At 41.8% G+C, this 21,232-nt stretch overlaps 1 protein-coding gene across 8 annotated transcripts in view; it reads right to left on the bottom strand.

Annotated features, from left to right (window-relative positions):
• NCOA2 (nuclear receptor coactivator 2) overlaps nucleotides 1-21,232 on the bottom strand; it is a 257,444-nt gene that overhangs the window by 47,177 nt on the left and 189,035 nt on the right. For all 8 annotated transcript variants that reach the window (XM_023751985.1, XM_023751990.1, XM_006086380.3 and 5 more), the window contains one exon: nucleotides 2,440-2,543. In XM_023751985.1, coding sequence (XP_023607753.1) covers nucleotides 2,440-2,543 — 104 coding nt within the window. The remainder of the gene's footprint in view (nucleotides 1-2,439; nucleotides 2,544-21,232) is intronic.

Below are 21,232 nucleotides of genomic sequence, written 5' to 3'. Positions count from 1 at the left end.
GCTATGCGTTTACGACTGTTTTCAACACGAATATTACATGTACATATTGGTATAGTATGTATGTATGGGGCAATGCTTACTTTTCCCCTAGGTGTTTTTTTTCCTTGTTATTATTTTACAGGCTCATATTTTGTGAGTATTCTTTAAGTATATTCCAGCTTTAATTCAATTTTTATCACAAAACTAAGAGCTCTCTCAAATTAGAACTTACCAATGGTATAAGCAATATGCTGGGGCAAAGAAAAACTATATGTAAATGGCCTTCCAGAATAGGTTGGCACCAACCCTGGAAAACCCTGTGTGTGTGTGTGTGTGTGTGTGTGTGTGTACAACCATGTGTGTCTGTGAGGGGGGACAGGAAGTCAGCTGATTACTTATGTACCAAGTGTCCTTTTAAGCTCATCGCTTTAGATACAAATTCATCAGGGATTTTCATAATTGCATTATGTAGAGTTCACTTTCAAAAGTGCGTGTAGCTTCCTTTTGCTTTTGTACTCTGGCAGAAAGACTGATATGTGGCTTAATATAACTGAAAGAGGAAAATGTTTCATCTTGTAGAACTGTCTGTGTTGTTTTTAAAAGCTCACTACGAAATGCTCTGATGAAAAAAGCTGACATTGGGTTTTGTTGCCTAGCAACCACTACGCTATGATGTAAGCATGAGTGTGCATCTATGCCTAGGAACAGCTCGACAAGAACAAGTTTTCTCTGTTTAAATTATAATGACATGCTAACAGAGATGAAGACTGAGATCCAAACGCTAAGTCACCAGATTCAAGCATTACCTCTCGAACAGATTCAGCAGTAACGCCCAGCCACACTGGGATTTGCTCAGTGCACTGGATTTCAGAAGACTATTTTGAAACAGCAAAAATGTGGTTTACTTTTATGAGATAAGGCCCACGGACATCTAGCAATCTGATTTCTACACTTAATGAAGGTGCTCTCAAAGGGTTTGAGTCACAGCCTTGTGGTTACTCTAAGCATTTCTTTTTAGCAGCTCAGAAATTTTCCCAGGAGTTCCCACCCTACCTTAATTTTTGTCTTCTGATATAAAGAATAAACACAGACATATGAAAGTTTCCTAATTATAATAACTTGGATTACTATAATTTCAAATCAATTTTATTTGTAATCCAAGATGTTTTTCACAGAAGTTATCTCCTTTCTTTCGTCTAATTCTAAACAGTCCACCTAGAATTTTCTTATTTGCTTCTAAGAACCAAGCGGGAAGCCGCTCTCTGGCCTTTCCTTGCCTGTTGACTCTGGAAAAGCAAGTTCAATGTTTTTGCTTTTTCCCTGAAAATTGTAGTTGGAGGATTTCAAGCCAGTGAATCAAGAGAAACAAGCAAGGGCCAACATGGGTCACTTAGAGTCTTTTGGCAGCAGGTCCGGCCCCAGAGAATGAACTTAGTCATTTCTAAATACTACAAAGACTGCGCCAGACAATCTTATATATATTTTTTCTGTGCCCACCCCCCACCTTCCAATTATATGGTAGATATTCACAGAATTCAATTTTCTAAAAGTAAAAATCATCTTATGAACCAATTGAAAAAAAAGGAGTGATTACTGGTTATCTTTGCATTAAAAATCCCAATTTCTTATATGTATGTGGCTGCTGCGAAGCTTCTGGGCATGTGGCGCTTTTCAATCTCATCCTATCAGCAGAGAATTATCCTGAGAACTGACATAATTTATGTCTCAGGGCCCCTCTGCTTCTTGTGATATGTTTGCTGCTATTTCCCCCTCATCTTACCATAGCCTACATCTTGAATGTAATTCTGGAATAGGTACAGCACAGTACTGGGTGTTAAATACTGTGCTAGTTAATAAAATAGGAAAGCTGGACTTTACAAATTCTAGACAGCAGTCTGATCATAAAACTCCCTCAAGTTAATAAAGAGCAAGCAGTTAAGACCAACCATTACAATTGTGATCCTTATCTGAAAAGTTCTGCCTATTCAGTTTTTATCTTTATGAGATAAACAAGTCTGAAGTTGCCTAAATAGAAAGCATAAACCCTTTTCTGGCTCTCAAATTTTAACCTGTATATATATATATATATGGCATATGTATATGACATACATAAAATCTAAGAATTTGGGGAAAATTTCAAACTGAAATATATCAGAATTTAACAGGAATTGTGAACATGATTTTCCAAAATGAATGCTCAACTGGCAGTGAAAGCCTGTTAATTTATATTCTGGTCTAGTCACTTTCATTCTAGATCATTCATTTGAAATGTAGAACTGCTGGAATCTGGAGCCAGAAGAGAGAGAGACATGTTAATAAACCCAAGAGGTAAGCAGTACTTTGATCTCAGGAGTGAAAATTAACTGCATTATCCTTAAACTAGGTTCACCTGAAAACGAATGTAATCATGTGAAAAGATGGACAACATTGTAAACTACAGAACCAAACGAGGTGTGCTACCTCCAGCATCATGGGCCCCAGCGCATCCTTGTCGATGACACCCTGCCCCGTGGATGACACGTCTGACTTCTGCACCTCGTCTATGTTGGCAGCCGCTGCTTTCTCTGCAACAAACGTAAGTGTGAATTAAATGGCAGTGCGATTTCAAGGACAGAGTGACACAGAAACATTTTTATTGTAATGACTTTTAGGTCTCCAGCGGGATCAGATATGACTGTAAAAGAGTTGGAGCACATCCCCACTGGCCCTGAACGCGAGAAGCTGCTGAAGCAGGAGCCAGAACACTCACTCTTCGCCTCCAGAACCTGCAGCTCAGCTCCCTCTCAGGCTGCCGAGGAAATGAGTTTAGTGGCTTTATACTAGTCCCCGAAAAGCGTTTTTTCTAGTTTATGAAATTGCTATGTCCTATGACACAATCACTTTCTACTCAAGAGATTCCCCAAACTAGGAAGACGGAGGGTCTGCTGTTCCGAATTCAGTAGCACAGTCACCTGCACACATCTGAAGAAGGAACAGAGAGGCGTCTAACCTGCTAGGGCTGCTCGCTTGTGACACTCTAGAACAGCGGTTCTCAACCTGTGGGTTGCGACCCCTTTGGGGGTCGAACAACCCTTTCACAGGGTCGCCTAAGAGCATCGGAAAACACACATATAATTACATATTGTTTTTGTGATTAATCACTATGCTTTAATTATGTTCAATTTGTAACAATGAAATTGGGGGTCACCACAACATGAGGAACTGTATTAAAGGGTCACGGCATTAGGAAGGTTGAGAACCACTGCTCTAGAATGACCACCTTGACTCCTGTCCTGCTCCACCTCTTGTCACATTCACATTTAAAGTAACCAGAAAGATTTGGTCCCTGTTTTGTAGAAGGTGCTTAGCTGCTTAAGGCAGAGAGGCAAGGCATCCTACCAGGCACCCAGAGAATTCCAGTGGCCGCCCACCCTTTCATCTGGTACAGAGGTGAATACCATGTGCTCCTGGATTAAAATGTGCAAGGCAGCCTTCAGGCCCGGAAAACATTCCAACATGGAAAATTCTCCCCGAAGAAACAGATGCATATTTGTCAATACACATCTTACAGTTGTCTCAAGAACACCCAAAGAGGTTTAAAGCATAGCAGATACATATCGGCAACTTGTTAGAAAACAACACAGAAACCATGTACCAATTATCTGTACCTGAATAAATTATATCCTTGTTTACACTGCATGTTATCACTGCAATTAAATGCAAATAAAGGAAACCGTAAATCAATTTAGTACTCAGAATCAACCTGCTTTCATGATCTTGGTAAATTTTGCTGCCTCTTTTATTACTACTATTATTTTTTGTAAAAAGGTATTTTACACAGTATTTTGGAAACCTGTAAAGTTTAATTTGCACATGAGAACCTAGAAAATAAAGTTAGGGAAATTACGCAGGTGCTGCGAATCTTGCCACTCTTGTGATGAGAGCCCCCGAGTGTATCTTTCCCAGTGGAACGGAGATGACCTGTGTAGTTCAAGTCTGAGCCCAGCCACTTAGCAGAAGTAGGAGACAGAGCAAGTCACGTCAAGTTTTTAAGACCTAATACGTGCCTTCTATACATATAAACTTCGACAGAAGTGAATGGGATGATATGTAAAACACACTTGAAAAACTATCAAGTACCCTGGCCAGTGTGTCTCAGTTGGTTGGGCATCAGCCTGTGCACTGAAAGGTTGCTGGTTTGATTCCCTGTCAGGGCACTTGGGCTCAACCTCCAGTAGGGGGCGTGCAGGAGGCAGCAAATCAATGTTTCACTCACATGGATGCTTCTCTTTCTTTCCCTCTCCCTTCCTCTCTCTCTAAAAATCAATAAAAATATTTTTAAAAAAATCTGTAGAGTTAACAAATGGAACTTGCTACTAGCATAGTTGTAATTATTGGCTCCTCCTTACTAAATTCCAAGCCAAGAGCTTGTCATAAACAGACTGTATCTGCTTTTCAGTTACGCTACATTCCTGACTCACCTCCTCAGATCTAATTGTAACCTCCTCAGCTATAAACACAGATATGACTCGTCTGGTGGCCTTTATAACTCGGGACTGTATGCATTTGTCAGTCTTCACTTCGTGTTTCCTTCTTGCTGCCTTCCTGACCTAGCTCTTGACTGTTAGGTTCCTCAACATTTGTCCTATCTGCAGGCTTAGTCTCAGCCCAATTTAGGAACGAAATAGCTCAGGCTCTCCAGAAAATTACTGCATATGACACCCCCATTCCCAGTTTCCTAGAACCCCAATAAATGCATATTGGGGCATACTTTTTTTTTTTTTTTTGGCCAGTTCACTTGGTAAAGCTATAGATTTCTCATCACTTTCTGCTCACTTTCCTACCCACCAGTCCAGGGACAAGACTGGTACCATCACCTGTGGCTTCATCTAAATGTTCACCTATAGTAGTTTCACTTTCTGTGGTTTCAGTTACTCAGTCAACAATGGTCTGAAAATATTAAATTAAAGTTCCAGAAATAAATAATTCGTAAGTTTTAAACTGTGCACCGTTCTGAGCAGGGTGATGAAATCTCACACTGTCCTCCCCGCCTCCCCCCGTTAATCATCCCTTTGCCCAGTATCTGCATGCTGTAGGCGCTCCCACCCACCAGTCACCTAGTAGTCATCTCGGTTATCAATCAACTGTTGCAACATCATGGTGCTTGTGTTCCAGTTACCCTGATTTTATCAAAACTCAAGAGTAGTAATGCTGGCAATGCAAATATGCCAAAGAGAAGCCGTAAAGTGCTTCCTTTAAGTGGAAAGGGGAGTATAGCACAATAACATATTTTGAGAGAGATCGATCAATTCATATAACGTTTATTATAGTATATTTTTACAACTGTTCTATTTCATCATGTTATTATTAATCTCTTACTGTGCCTAATTTATAAATTAAACTTTATAATAGGTAGGTATGTATAGGAAGAAACAGTGTATGTGGGGTTCTGTACTATCCTCGGTTTCAGGCATCCACTGGGGGTCTTGGAATGTGTGTGATCGGAGGGGAACTACTGTAATTTAACAGCCCTGTATTTCAGAGGGCCCAGCAGGCTTCGGATCTAAGGATCCCTGATACTAAATACCAACTCTCAAAGCCCATATAATAGACATTATATATTTATGTGGTCCTGTGGTATTTCTACTTATTTTTGTCTCTAGTCGTGTGGCAGCCGGTGTATAGGAGCATGTGCTACAACATCCTGGAGAGTGAGTAACTCACAGCCTTTCCCCTGCCTCTTAACTGCTCACAGGGGCCTCCCCCTCCCCTCAGTGACACCTTTTGGCGGCAGCAGTGATTCTCACCTAGAACGGTGTAGGTGAGAGGACCTCCCCAGAGAGGGTCCGGCAGAATTTGCAGATAGGAGAGGCCTTTGCATGAGATTCTGATCCATCTTCCTCAGAGGGAATCCTGGTTTCCCCACCTCCTGCAGTGAGCAGCTCAGTGCATGAAATAGTGTACTATCCCCACCAGAGGTAAGTTTCAGGGAGGGGAGCTGTTTAGTACCCACAGTGGCCAGCACTGTCCTTCAGAAGCCTATATTTGGTGGCTGACTGACAGACTAGACCCACTGCTGTCACTTATTCCCAGAAATGTAGAGGTGACTGGCATTGAGGGTGGGTGGAAAAAGAGACTGATTTTTTCTAACTTTAGGCCCACTGGCCCCCAGGGTGCGGGGAATGGAACACCTGGGCGGGTCAATATTGGGAAAAAGGACTTCCTGAGAAGAACAGTCTTAAATAACAAACCATCAGGTAAGGGACAGAGCATCTCCTATTCTCTCAGGTCCCACGTTCTTTTGTCCTTCCACTGGCACAACTGGTGGTGTTATTCTTTTAAAAGAATGGACTTAATTTAGGTTAATGTTGGGAAGAGTGAGATAGGAAGCAACACAAACTCCCCACCTGTCGCTGAGCCCTAGAAAACGTCAGGCCATTTGTCATACGAGATTCTGATATCACAACATAAGGAGTTATTGCTTTCTGTGGTGTCTATAATAATGCTATAATTTAGGGAAAAATAAACAACATTTGTGACAGTCTATTTCCAAGTTTCTTACAATCAATACCTTGCTAGATGTTTACATTTTGAGGTTCTGATCATCATTCTGAAGACACAAGTCTCCTGAATTGATTCATTAATATTTTGTGCAATTTTAAAACACAAACTTATAAAACCCAATCAAGCAGGTTCCTAAACACTGATAAGCTTTCACGCTGGGGTATTTTAAATATACTAGCAACACGTGCAGACTCTGAATTTTAGATTTTTATCCGAAAATATGTAGAATGAGAATCGTATCTGTAGGGCATTTTCTTTTATTTTTAGGAATCTACAGGTCAGATATAATTTAAAGTGAGAGTCTAAAATTTAAAGCAGGAGATGACTTAGGTCCGACAAAACATGTGTTTGGACTTTACTGGAAAGACTACATAAAAACAATTATTGTGAATAATTATTAATAATAAAAAATATTTTCTCTTTATAATATTCAGCTGCTAAATCTTTAAAAGGAGAAAAGAAGCAGCTAACAAGATGCACCCTTGAAACGTATATAATCCCATTAACACAATAAATTTAATAAAAAATGAAAATATAAAATTATATATTTTTTTAATTTAAAAATATATTTTTATTGATTTCAGAGGGAAAAGGAGACGGAGTGAGAGATAGAAACATCAACGATGAGAGGGAATCATTGACAGCTGCCTCCTGCAGACCCCCTATTGGGGATCAGCTGGCAACCTGGGAATGTGCCCTGACTGGGAGTCAAACGGTGACCTCCTGGTTCATAGGTTGATGCTCAACTACTGAGCCATACCAGCTGGGCATAAAATTATATTTTAATTAAAAATAAAAAAATTACTGAGCATGGCACTGAAAGAAATAATAATTAATAAATTAATTATACAGAGTAAAAAAAAAACAACAGTTAGAGAGAATGGAGGCCACCATGAGGAAGGAAATCAACCAGTAGCATCAGGATCCGTTCAGTTCTACGGTCTCTGCCTGTACCTGGGGTGACCTGCTACACGTGCAAATGGAATGAATAATTCTTGTCAAGTGAGAGACTGAGATCAATTTAGGGCTAAACTGTGAGAAACTAACTTTAAATTCAAAGAGGAGATAAAAATGGCTGGCATAGCTGATAATATTTCACATACACGGTAACCGAGTTGGAGTCTGCAGGATATGAAAGGAGGTGGCAAAGTCAAGGGCCTCACAGAGAAACTGTAGAAATGGACATCTGGCCCCAAGGAAATCTCAGCCTGGCTTCTGAAAACCGATGCTAAGGAATATTAGCAAAAAGTTTGTCTAAGCGGAAATTGTAGAAACCCCTGACTTTTTAGATGAGATTAGGCGTGTAAAGGATGGTATGGCTGTAGACAAAATCCCTGACTTTTTAAAAAGTGAAAACAATTTTCACCAGATCAATTTAAAATTAAATTAGCAGAATATGTGATTTGAAAAAAAATCTCTGAATGTCTCAATACTTACACAAATACCATTTGCATATTAAGAGGATGGGAAGTTTTCACTCTCATACAAAGGGTAAAGAATTTAGGGCTTTTCACTCCTGTCCTCAATAAAAGATTGAATAGCTGTATTTTTCAACTAGGTTGTTATCTATTCTTCAAAAGTCAATAATATAAGGTGATAGAAAACAGCCAGAAATAAGGTTTTATCAATGTAACTGAATTCTAAATTAAAGTGGCCATGTTTTCTCTCTCTCCCAATTTTTTTTTTTTTTGGAGGCAACCAAATTTTTGGTGGCCTTGTTTCGGCAAGGCTTAAAATAAATAAATAAATAAATAAATGTGGCCATGAATTTTTGTTATTTGGGTATTTTTCATGAAGTAATTACTAATTCTGTTCAATGTTCAGTTGAGCCTTGATCTATGTATATAAAAGCCTAAGCAACTGGACAACCAGCTGGTAGCTATGATGCGCACTGACCACCAGGGGGCAGACGCTCAATGCAGGAGCTGCCCCCTGGTGGTCAGTGCACTCCTTCAGCAGGAGTGCCGCTCAGCTGACAGACGCCTCAGACACCAGGCTGACGGCTGGCGAGAGCAGCTGGCGGGAGCCTCTACAGCAGATACTCTCCCTGAGCGCCCAAGCTGTGGTGGTGGCAGGCTCAGTGGGGCCGGGATGGCAGGAGCGGTGCAGCGCCCAGGCCGGGCTCAGGCTCCTCCCTGGCAGCCTGCCGCTTCATGCACTACTTCATGCTGTGCGTGAGTGTGGGATTGACGCAGACAGTGGGCTGGAGCCAGAGGAGCTGGTGGGTAAGGTGGCTGCGGCAGCGCAGAGCTCCACAGATCCCCGCCAGGCTGAGGGACCCCACTGGTGCACGAATTCGTGCACCAAGATTATATAAATCCGTGCACTCTAGTATTATATAAAAGGAAGAAAAGGCCTGGCTGGTGTGGGTCAATGGTTGAGCATCCGCCTATGAACCAGGAGGTCACGGTTCGATTCCCAGTCAGGGCACATCCCTGGGTTTGGGGCTTGATGCCCAGTGTGGGGCATGCAGGAGGCAGCTGGTCAATGTTTCTCTCTCATCACTGATGTTCCTATCTCTTTCTCCCTCCCCCTTCCTCTCTGAAATAAATAAACTCAATAAAAAAAATTTTTTTAAAAAGGTAAAAGGAAGAAAAGGACCCCTTTGCAATATATTATTATGTTAACGGCACATATACTGGTATCTTTTTTCACTTTACTTTTTATTTTTCAATTACAGTGTACTTTCAATATTATTTTGTGTTAGTTTCAGGGTACTGCATAGTGGTTAGACAATCATATACTTTACACGGTGTTCCTCCCCTTCTATTTCCAGTACCCGCCTGGCACTATTCACAGTTATCGCAGTATTTCTGACAATATTCCCTATGTTGTACTTTCCATCCCTGTGGCCATTCAGTAACTACCAATCTGTACTTCTCAATCCCTTCACCTCTTTCTGGCAGACCCCCAATACCCTGTCTTATATCAGTATAAGGCATTTCAGTAAAGAGCATGCTATTTTTATGTACCAAATATAAATAAACTTAAATCCTTAGATATAATTATACTTTTGCAAGTACATTACTAAAACACACTATTTAATATTTTTAATTTAGGCAGTTTTCTCAGTGGTCACAAATTATATTTACTTCTCTATATTTTGCAGTCATTAACCATAAAAAATATATTCTGTTATAAATATATCCTTCAGTAAACTCAACTGCAAAAAGATTGTCCCAGAGATTCCTATGATCAAAACCTTAGGGGATCTCATTATTTCAGACAGAACTCTTACACTGGAGAAAGAGATAAAGAGATGATAACATGTAATTTTTAGAGTCCTACAAAAAGACTTCTCTTCTGTGCCCTGACTTCCATTTCTTCCTTCTGCACTTTGACCATTATTTTTTTTACATAAAGAACACAACCTAAGAGAGTAACAACGAAAATAATAACCCTACCCTTTTCTTCCTCACTCCCCAAAAGACAAAACAATACCCTAAAATGGCTATGATCTTTACGAGTGCAGTTTTACAATGCAAAACGCTGAGTAGAGACTGGCCAGAATGCCTCTGTAACCTTCCTCCGAGTGTCCCCTCCCTCCTGGCGGCTGCTTGGAGAGCAGTCCCATCCACTGCCCTCCGACATCTGCCTGCACTCCAGAAATCCAATACCAATTAATTAGATTTCCAGTTTCAAAGAAAGAACAAAACCCCATCTCTTCAGGGACTGTGTTAAGATGAGTCATACCACAAACTGGAGGAAAATCACTAATATTATATTCCATACGCTTTTCTTTATAAGTAATTATTATTCGTGATTTCTCTCAGAACAAAAGGCAAGGTGAAAAGGGAAGCATTTGATCCCTAGAAATAGAAACGATTAAAAAACACAAGGAGAATCGGGTACTATTTGAAGCAGCTGGATTAAACTGCTCTTTGTCATTGGCAGCTACAGGCAAACACTTGAAGGTAAAATTTAAGTTTACTGGTGAGAACAGCAACAAATAGAAAGAAAAAAATTTGTATTTTTTAAAAAGATATTTTCATTGATTTCAGAGAAGAGAAAGGGAGAGAGAGAGATTGAAACATCAGTGATGAGAATCATTGACTGGCTGCCTCCTGCACACCCGCTTCTGGGGAGCAAGACCACAACCCGGGCATGTACCCTGACCAGGAATTGAACTTCAACCTCCTTGTTCATAGATCGATGCTCAACCTCTGAGCCATCTCGGCTGGGCTATACCTTTTTAAAAGTTCAATTAGTGCCCTAGATTGTTTGGCTCAGTGGATAGAGCATCGGCCTGTGGACTGAGGGGTCCCAGGTTCGATTCAGGTCAAGGGCACATGCCTGGGTTGTGGGCTCCATTCTTAGTAGGGGGCATGCAGGAGGCAACCGATCAACAATTCGTTCACATCATTGATGTTTCTATCTCTTTCCCTTTCCTGTCCTGTCTCTGAAATCAATAAAAATATATTTTTAAAAAAAGTTCAATTAGCTATTTGAAAATTATAAAGTGGTGTTGTTGTTTTTTAAAAAGACCTTTATATATAGTCTTCTATACCAACATTTATTGATTTTTGGTAACTTATTGAATCTTGTAATGTTAGGAAGTCTTATCTATTTGTTTATTAGGCAACTGAACTAAAAACATGACCAGAACAGAGTCCAGTCTCCTCACAACAATAGCAGTGGTGGCTCAGGGACGGCCATGTAATGGTTCCCGCGCCAGTAGCAGCAATAGCAAACCACCACCAGTGACTTCGAAACCTAAATTCTGTTTAATGTCTGTTAGGGGGACAGGGCGATGGGGCCATTATGAAGGAGGTTTAACTCCTTTTCTTCTTCATGGTGTCTTTTTCTTTCTTTCTTTTTAAATCATCTGAAGAGGCTATAGAAAACTTGCAGAAATCAGTCTATCCTTTAAAAGTCTTAATTTAGCCCTCGCCGGTTTTGCTCAGTGGATAGAGCAGTGGTTCTCAACCTTCTGGCCCTTTAAATATAGTTCCTCATGTGACACAACCATAAAGTTATTTTCGTTGCTACTTCATAACTGTAATGTTGCTACTGTTATGAATCGTAATGTAAATATCTGATATACAGGATGGTCTTAGGCGACCCCTGTGAAAGGGTCGTTCGACCGCCAAAGGGGTCACGACCCACAGGTTGAGAACCGCTGAGATAGAGTGTTGGCCTGTGGACTGAAGGGTCCTGGGTTCAGTTCCAGTCAAGGACCTGTACCTTGGTTGCAGGCTCCTCCCCGGCCCAGGCCCTGGTTAGGACTCATACAGGAGGCAACTAATCGATGTTTTTCTCTCACATCGATATTTCTCTCTGTCTTTCCCTCTTTCTACCACTTCTCTAAAAAATCAATGGAAAAATATCCTCAGGTAAGGATTAAAAAATAAATAAAAAGTCCTAATTTAAACAAATGTCAATTATTAAATACATCAACTGAAAGATAATCCATAGAGTGTTTACACATTTATAGAAAAATTTTAGCACTGTCCATTTTTAGAGCTCTCTGACATGTAAAGAGTTTATTAAAAGTTATATTTATGTTCAGTCAATCTTGAGGAGAATTGCTTTTACAAAAAGCAATTCTTCCCTAGCCGGTTTGACTCAGTGGATAGAGCGTCGGCCTGCGAACTGAAAGGTCCCAGGTTTGATTCCAGTCAAGGGCACATGCCCAAGTTGTGGGCTCGAGCCCCAGTGGGGGGCTTGCAGGAGGCAGCCGATCAATGACTCTCTCTCATCATTGATGTTTCTATCTCTCGCTCCCTCTTCCTTCCTCTCTGAAAGCAATAAAAATATATTTTTTTAAAAAAGCAATTCTATATTATTTCATGTATAGAATCTTTAGGCCCTGGTTGGGTAGCTCATTTGGTTAGAGCATTGTCCCCATACAGCAATGTTGCCAGTTCAATCCCTGGTCTGGGCACATACAAAAATCAACCAGTGAATGCATAAATAAGTGGAACAACAAATCTATGTTGCTCTCTCTCCCCCTTTCTCTCTCGATGATCCATAAAAATTTTAAAAAGTATAGAATCTTTGACAAAAATGGAATTAATTTCTCTGCTTCCAAATGGGTAAAGTTACTCACCAAGAAATCTTTCAATTTTTCAGTAGACTGACATCAAACACAAGTCTCGTTACCTCCACATTTTAAGATTCTAGTGGGAGTACACCCACAATTTTCATCTTTTCCTGCGTTTCGGAGCTGGGTGATTTCAGGTGAAGGGACTGCCACACCCGGCAGTGGTGGGGCCATGCGGAGCAACGGAGTCATTGAAACAATGACAGGCCGTTTCTGGCCAAGCACTACAGTTTTGATAGTACGGGAAAAGTTATGTAGCCTCTCAAAGGTTCTAGAAGGTAAAACCAGAGAATTATGCATCTGTACCCAACTAAAATTAGAAAAGCTGCCATATGGCTGTGTGAAGCCAGCAGCACATTCTTATTCATTAGGAAGCATTCTGCTAACATAAAAACACAAGGCCCTTCCTGTGCTCTCCAAATGTGTTTATCTTTTCAACATTAATGCACTATATATCATCAGGCTGCTGAGGCCTCCTGCCGTGCATATTAAACACTCGCAGCTGCACTCCCTTTAGCAGTGGGAGGACCTACCCCAAGTTGCCTCCCTCTCGTTCTGACACTGAACTTCTTGTTTCCCTTCAGCATGGAGAAACTGCAAAGTGAACCAATCTCAAGGCTGCCTCCACCCAGCGAAACACCCGCGCTCTCTGCTTCCGAGAGCAACATGCTTGGTTTCATTTTCATCAACAGCGAAGACGGTCACTTAAACTGACCCCACAGTCATGCCACAAGCCTGAAATGTACAGGCCTCACTGTGACACGAATGCACTTCACTTATCAGGAGACAAAGAGCAACCTGGAGAGACTGGGTATAGTGGCAAGACAGTGCTTTTGTCTTTAAGAACCTGTCATTGTCTGTAGGCACTTCATTTCGCACATTACCTATCATGATTGAACGTATTGATCCGTGAACTAGTGGCTACTTTTAAGTAGTAAGTTCTACAGACTGATTGTTAGAGTCAAAGTACCAAGTAGAAAAGGGATGAGAAAAAAGATCGGACCATATGTGCTAAGGGCATCAGGAAAATTCGTTCACTCCCATGGTGGTCAGGCCAATGGGGTCAGCACTGGGGGGCAGGGGGAAGCCACCAATGCTGTCTCTACACCTGAGAGATGAAGAAAAACTAAAACAGAGCACCTTTATTAACCCAGATTATCATCTGGGAAGTTACAACCTGCTTTAAAAAAGATAGTTTGGGCATCCTGAGAGTTTTTATCTGACTCTGGGATTTTCCCACTCTTAGCTCTGAAGAAAGTAAACTAACCAAGGAGGAGTTTTACAATCTCCCATTGGCCTGGGGACCTGGTATAAAAGCTGCTGCATGAGATTCCTCCGACACAGCGGGCTGGCAGGAGAGGAGCCTCTAGTCCAGCCGTGGGCAAACTACGGCCCGCGGGCCGGATCCGGCCCGTTTGAAATGAATAAAACTAAAAAAAAAAAAAAAAAGACCGTGCCCTTTTATGTAATGATGTTTACTTTGAATTTATATTAGTTCACACAAACACTCCATCCGTGCTTTTGTTCCGGCCCTCCGGTCCAGTTTAAGAACCCATTGTGGCCCTCGAGTCAAAAAGTTTGCCCACCCCTGCTCTAGAGGGAAGGTCACCAACCAGCCAGGAGAGCCTTCCAGTGAGAACAGGCAGTGGAAGGGCTGGAATCCTGGAGAGGCTGAGGCTGGCAAGGCTCTTGTCTTACTCAACTCTGTATGCCCAGTGACTAATATAAAGCTTGCTTACTCCATTGAGATATCCAACAAAGCCAGGGAAGGAAAGGATGGGACGGTAAGAAGGCAAGGAGGTAGAACCCCCACTGGCGCTGGAGCGCTCACAGGGGTTCAACCTCCAGCCTCCACTTCCCCTTCCGGGTGGATATTCCAGGGATGTGTCCCAGAGGACTGAAACTGTCCTCTTATCTGGCCTTCACTTGTCCCTTGGGGCCAGTCTTCCCTGCCCAGGGGTCCTCTGTGCTCCCACTTCCCTTTCACGGACATGCATCTTGCTCCCGGATTCACTTTATGTTCTACTCGTCAGAACTGCTGGCTTTTCTACCCTCATGGTTTAATCCCATCTGGATGTCTTTTCTTTCTGGGTTTTCTCTACAGACAGGCCCTGATCCTCTCCTCCTAAAGAACTGTAGAGATACGTCCCCCCCCCCCCCCCCCCCGTGATATTAACGATACAGCAGGGAGGCCAGAATCCCTGATTCATTCTGCTTGCTACCATCTGGTCCCAGTTCTCTCACTTGCAGTCTTTGCTTGAGTGAGACCTCATGAGCATGCTTTATGAAAAGCAGGTGCCCCCAATTTAAAGCACCTAATGCAAGAAGCCAACAATAAAACACAGAATCATCCAAACTGAATCATTTTAAACTATGCTAAGTCATGTCATCCTATTAGAGAAAGCAAAGCATTGATAACAACATGGGAACTTTGCATAAAAATATGTAGCACCATGGCTCTGGCCAAATGCAGAAAGCAGGGAAACTGAGGCTGAGGGAAGGGCATGCTATCCAGGAGTCAAAGCTGTTAGCATTCACGAGAACAAAGGAAGTGACTGCATGGTCAGGGCAGTGCCCAAGGCACACACACCTACTCCTAGGGCAGTGATGGAGAACCTATGACACGCGTGTCAGAGGTGACACGCGAACTCATTTTTTTTTTATTTTTCTTTGTTAAATGGCATTTAAAAATATAAAATAAATATCAAAAATATAAATCTTTGTTTTACTATGGTTGCAAATATCAAAAAATTTCTATATGTGACATGGCACCAGAGTTAAGTTAGGGTTTTTCAGAATGCTGACAGGCCGAGCTCAAAAGGTTCGCCATCACTGTCCTAGGGTCATGGGGCATATCTCCAGTGGAAGGCTCCAGAAATTCTTACAATCTGCAACCACCCAAATCTTCTATAGGTGAAAATATCTATCTATATATAAAAGGCTAATATGCTAAGTGTCCGTCTGACCGGTAGCTATGACGCGCACTGACCACCAGGGGACAGATGCTCAACGCAGGAGCTGCCGAGCTGCAGTGACTTGGCAGTAGAGGTTCTTGGGTGATGCACCCTGAAACCAGAGAGGAGGGAGTCCGATTCCTTGTGGGGCCACACGAGTCCACCTTTGGCCGTGGGTTATGTTGTTCTTGGGGCACTGTCATCCCGAATCTGGTTTACTGCACACTTGTGTTTGCGATCCACACCCTGTATGACAGCAAGTTTGCCGAGTGCCCTCTCACACTCCGGGACCCCTCGGGGGATGTTGCAGAGCCGGTTTCGGCAGATCCCCGCAGGCCAGGCCGAGGGACCCCACCTACCGGAGGGATCCCGCTCACTCCGCAGACACCCTTCGAGCCAGCAGACACCCTTTGAGCCACAGTGCCACCCCAGGTTTGGTGGGCCTGGAAGGGACCGCGGGAGGTTGGCTCCAGGGCATGTCCAGCCCTTCTCGCCCAGTCCCGCCCCGGCCACCTTCTAATTAATTTCCTTTCAATGTGCAGGAATCCATGCACTGGGTCACTAGTCTGGTAGCTACAAATGAGGTTCTTTCTAGATCAACTCAGCAGGTTTATTACTAAGACATAAATGGACACTAGGTAATTCCTAAGTGAATGTCTAGGAAGGAAAAGAAGTGACTATTAAGAGAATAGGTCTAGTCTCAAGCCCACTTTGAACAATTCTCAGGCAAAGTTTACTATTTCCTGTTATTCGTTATTCGTTGTTGGTTAGTCCTTTTCTATATGTCTGTTTACGGCCTGCCTAGTTAAAAATTTGTTTTAATTTTTAACCTATTAGAAACTATGTATGGGAATGAGACTACTTAACAGTTAAATAAATACATATAACATAAATATGAAACCTAAAAAAACACACCTATATACTTATTGCGGAGAAATCTAGTTTGGACAAAAGTGTACAATATCCTGGGTCTAAGATGAGCTTCACTGTCAGAAGGTCTATATTCTCCAAAATAGAACTTTTGTGGGAGAAACTGCACAAAGTATCATTTTTATATCATACAGAAGTTTAACCTATTCTATTCAAAATGCTTGAAACAGTTTTGATTTAAATTCACATTTTTACACAGAAAAGTGTGAGTACCCCTCCCCACCAACTAATTTCAAAGTGGTCCTGGTCTTTATGAACTTGGGCTGCACCAAGACAGCAACCAGGGCTGACCAGGCCGAGCAAGGGGCAGCAGGGGACAGAGCGTTATGAATGATGCATCTTCTGCACTAAGATCACCAGAGCCCTCTTACAGGAAAGAGCCTGAAAATGACATCTTAAAGCCACATTGCAACTCAGCTTTATGAAGCTTGGCCCTTCCAGACAAATAAAGGGTCTGACTTGTTTTGGAGGCCAAATATGTGCCTCCACAGATTTTTTTCTTTAAAGGAGAGTGTGACTGATTTGTACTTGCAAATTTTCAAATACATGTACTCAAATTTTGTCTGACTGCAGAGAACGATCACTATTTAGAGTAAGATTGGGTGAAAAGAGAAAAAGATTAGGAAGCATTTGTGAAATAATCCTAAAGTAGATTTTTCCTAACTTTCTAAAATGTGAAGTTGCTTTATAATTATCACAGTATCCTAAATTGAAGTCATTCTAGAAAAGAGGTTCCTGTCAAATGTCCATTCAATAGTTAGTATGTTTCAAACAATAATAGGAATAGATTTAAATACATCTTCCTTTCATTTCTTTTTTTAGAAAGAAGTAAAACAGTCTTTATTTACAGATAACATGATTATCTCTGCAGAAAATACTAAAGACTTTTTAAGCTATTAGGCATAATAAGTATATTTAGTAACATAAGGTCAATATATAAAAAGTTAAATATATGTCAATTATCAGCTATATTGTATTTCATAATAGCAAAGCTAGTATTGAAATTTATAATAATACTAGAGGCCTGGTGCACAAAATTTGTGCACTTCGGGGGGGGGGTCCCCTCAGCCTGGCCTGTGCCCTCTCACAGTCCCCGGGAGTCCTCGGGGGATGTCCGCCTGCCACGGAGGCAGGAGAGGCTCCCGCCACTGCCACTGTGCTCGCCAGCTGTGAGCCCGGCTCAGGGCTCCTGCGTTGAGTGCCTGCCCCCTGGTGGTCAATGCACATCATAGCGAGCGGTTGAGTGGCCTTAGCATATCATTAGCATATTACGCTTTGATTGGTTGAACGGCTGACTGGATGACCGAACACTTAGCATATTAGGCTTTTATTATATAACACTAGAGGCCCAGTGCACGAAATTCAGCCCGGCCTGTACCCTCTCCAATCTGGGACCCCTCGGGGGATGTCCGACTGCCGGTTTAGGTCCAATCCCTCACAATCTGGGACCACTGGCTCCTAACCACTCATTTGTCTGCCTGCCTGACCACCCCTAACCCCTCTTCCCGCCTGCCTGATTGACCCTAACCGTCTCTGCCCGCTGGCCTGATCGCCCCTAACCGCTCTCCCCTGATGGCCCCATCATCCCTAACCACTTGCCTGCCTGCCTGATCATCCCTAACCACCTCTGTCCCCGCCATTGTGGCTTTGTCCGAAGGATGTCCGGTCTATCTGGTCTAATTAGCATAATACCCTTTTATTAGTATAGATACAATATCATTTCAATAAAAATAAACACCTCTTTAAAGTGACCCTTTCACTGTTGTATGGCAAGAAATCTCTCTAATTTAAGCAGGAGCGGCAGTGCATCACCAGCCTTGCACACCATTTAGAGCAGGAGGCAGTAAAAGGAAACCCAGGGTCAGCTTCGCTCAGAAGCTGACATGCCTCAACAGGCGCAGGAGCCCAACCAAGGGAGGGCCATGGACCACACCCCAGGCATGTTGCCAAGCCCAGCAAATGTGTGGGCAAGAGATGATCAGAATTTGCATGATGAGGTCAAAGTGAAATTAACAAAGACCCTCACAGTCGATATCCCAACTACCTTTACTCCAACGATATCCTCTCCTTTCTGTATATATGGTCCTGCAGTTCTCCAGCTAATTTTGTTTAAGTTAAGGAGAAAAATAGCCTGACATCTCTAGTAAGGTAATTCTCCTGAAGTTTATGTCTGTTCCGTGCTCTTAAATACAAAGACTATTTCAGCAGTCAAATCCACTTGCAAGAAAAATGTTAAAAAGACTTTATTTAAAATCCAACAATTTTCTTCTTCAGTAAAGGTTATGAAAAAGTTTAAGCCACAACTGAAAGACATGCAGAGAGCCATGGCTACCTGATACATAAAAAAGAAAAATCCTCAGGATGCTAATGATCACCCATGTAGGCTAAGGAATAGATCAAAATTAACTATCTAATTATAAATATAAAAAAGACGTAATAATAACTTAGTTACTCCCTATTAAATTAACTGGCATAAATTCGTTTTGTTTTAAATATACTAGCCAAAAGAGATGTTCCCCCACCATCCTACAACCCTTCAAATAATGAAATAAAATCTTCATAAAATTTATTATTCCTATTTTCAATTTTAGTTATCCTACTGAGTTTCCAGATGCTAGATAACTTAGGACTATGCTGTCATCAAGCCTTCAAGAAAGTTCTACCAAAGCTATTTTGAATCAGGTTTAGCTTCAACACAGATGGCCAGTTTGAATTCCAGAAACCTGTTTTTGAAAATCCTCCCTGCCACGTGATGGCTTAGAGGTGAGGCAGATAAAGTGGCTGAAGATGACAGATGACAACTGGGTAGGTCCAGTTTTCAGAGCCATCGTAAGAGCACAGATAGCCTTTCCTCTGCAGATGTAAAGCCTGGACTAGAAGATGCTGCTGTCACTCAGGCCATAGGAAATTCACCTGGCTCTCAGATAGACTGTCTTGAATTTGCTTTTTCAAAATGTATCCTTTGTTATTTTTTTATTGCACCAATGGACAGTGGGCTTCCGAGAGACTAGAATGGAGGCAGTTGTTCGCTCTCTGTTGCCAAGGAAAATATTTGGCTGCATATACGGTTTCCTGAGAGCAAGTTAGTACATGACCTCAATCTTTTCCAAGCTTATCATAATGTTGTACGGCTGTGCTGATTCAGCAAAGCAATCCATAATCGCTTGCAAAACGCCCCTGCCGCTCAGGGATGTTATGAGGCTTAATAAGATAATGCATGTGAAGCACTCTGGGCTCCACAGAAGAAAGGCGCTAATAATATTATTCTGCATTTATAATTACAAGCAGTCTTACAAAGAACCCAATAAACCTGTTCACAAATTACAAGTAACAAGTACTTTAAGTAATTTAATATAAATCATTGTTTAACAAAGAAAACTGTGAAATCACTCATGTTTGAAAAATGAAATGGACAGACTTCATAAGGCTAAGATGCAATGAAAAATAATAGAACATGACAAGTTTCTACTAAAAGAAAACTACGATTACATTCCTTTGTGATAAAACCAACTGAATCAGAAACTTACAAGAACTTATCTTGAGATACTGCTATCAATGAACTTAATTTAATATCATTTCCATGGTTTTTCTACTAATAAATTTAAATTTAAAAAAATCAAAGCCAGTCATACAGCAATAAAATTTATTTTCTTCAGTTACCAATGTTAAGAGTGAAACCATAAATCTTAACTTTCAATGAGATAAAATATTAGTACTTTACCAAATGTAAATTTCTTTTTAAAAAATATTAAAATAATGCTGCATTTTCTGGAGGAGGGGCAATGGCTTTTGTCTCCTAGACAGGAAATGCTTGCTTCTTGTCCCCCTGCTCAAGCAAAGAACACAGTGCATGAAAGTCATCTCCAGAACAGCAGGCCAGGCTGAGGCGGCATCACTGGGTTCTGGGGTGTCATTACCTTGACTGCACTGTGACCGGGGCCTTCTTGGTCCTGGGATCATTCCTTCCAGGAAATCCCTGGAATCTCAGGGGTCCAAGCTCTGACCCTCTGTTTCTCCACACGCTGCCTTCCTAACGCTCGCTACATCATCTGGAAACCATCAGACTCCATCGGGAGGGCCTTGGGATTCCATTATGACTGTCAAGTCCTTGAGCTAGAAACCGTATCTCCCACCTCTGCACCGCGGTCCTCTACTGCACTGCTGACCCAAGTACACACTCAATAAAAGTGAGGTGAACAGAGCCACTCTCTGGAGAAGGCAGCAGAAAGAGGTGCTCAAGCGGGCTGTGTGGGCTGGACAGGATCGACTCCTAGCACACAGATGGGACAAGGCATTTTACTTCCTAATTTTTATTTGTAATTATTTTTTAAAAAGTAGCACATTATGTTTTCAAGGAAACATAAACACGATATTAGATGGGGAGGATGCAAAGATAAAGAAGACAGGCCTTGCCCTCCTGTGTGTGGTGCAGGCACCTTGCCAAGTGCTGAAATGGATTACCTTTTATAGTGTTGTGGATAAGTGTCTAGCTCTTTTCTCTCACTTATCCTAATATGAAAATCAGGAACTCAATTAAAACACCCAACTCAAAAGAGGGGGACTTAGCCTAGTATGTGAAAGGAAGTAAGGGGCTCCTCAGATTAGCATACAGAAGAGAAGCAACATAGAGAATTATCATAATCAACTACTTACAGGAAGGAACGTCAAAGAAAGTTGGGAGAAGATGAACATTTGAAGTGACTATATTATGAAAGAGAAAAAGTGGGGGAGGGGTACGGATTGCTCTGGAGGAGAAAACCCTAGGTTAGGGAGCTAAGGGGTG

This window comes from Myotis lucifugus, unplaced genomic scaffold (assembly GCF_000147115.1).
Source record: "Myotis lucifugus unplaced genomic scaffold, Myoluc2.0 scaffold_27, whole genome shotgun sequence".
Lineage (NCBI taxonomy): Eukaryota > Metazoa > Chordata > Mammalia > Chiroptera > Vespertilionidae > Myotis > Myotis lucifugus.
This window is presented reverse-complemented; position numbering and strand designations above follow the sequence as displayed.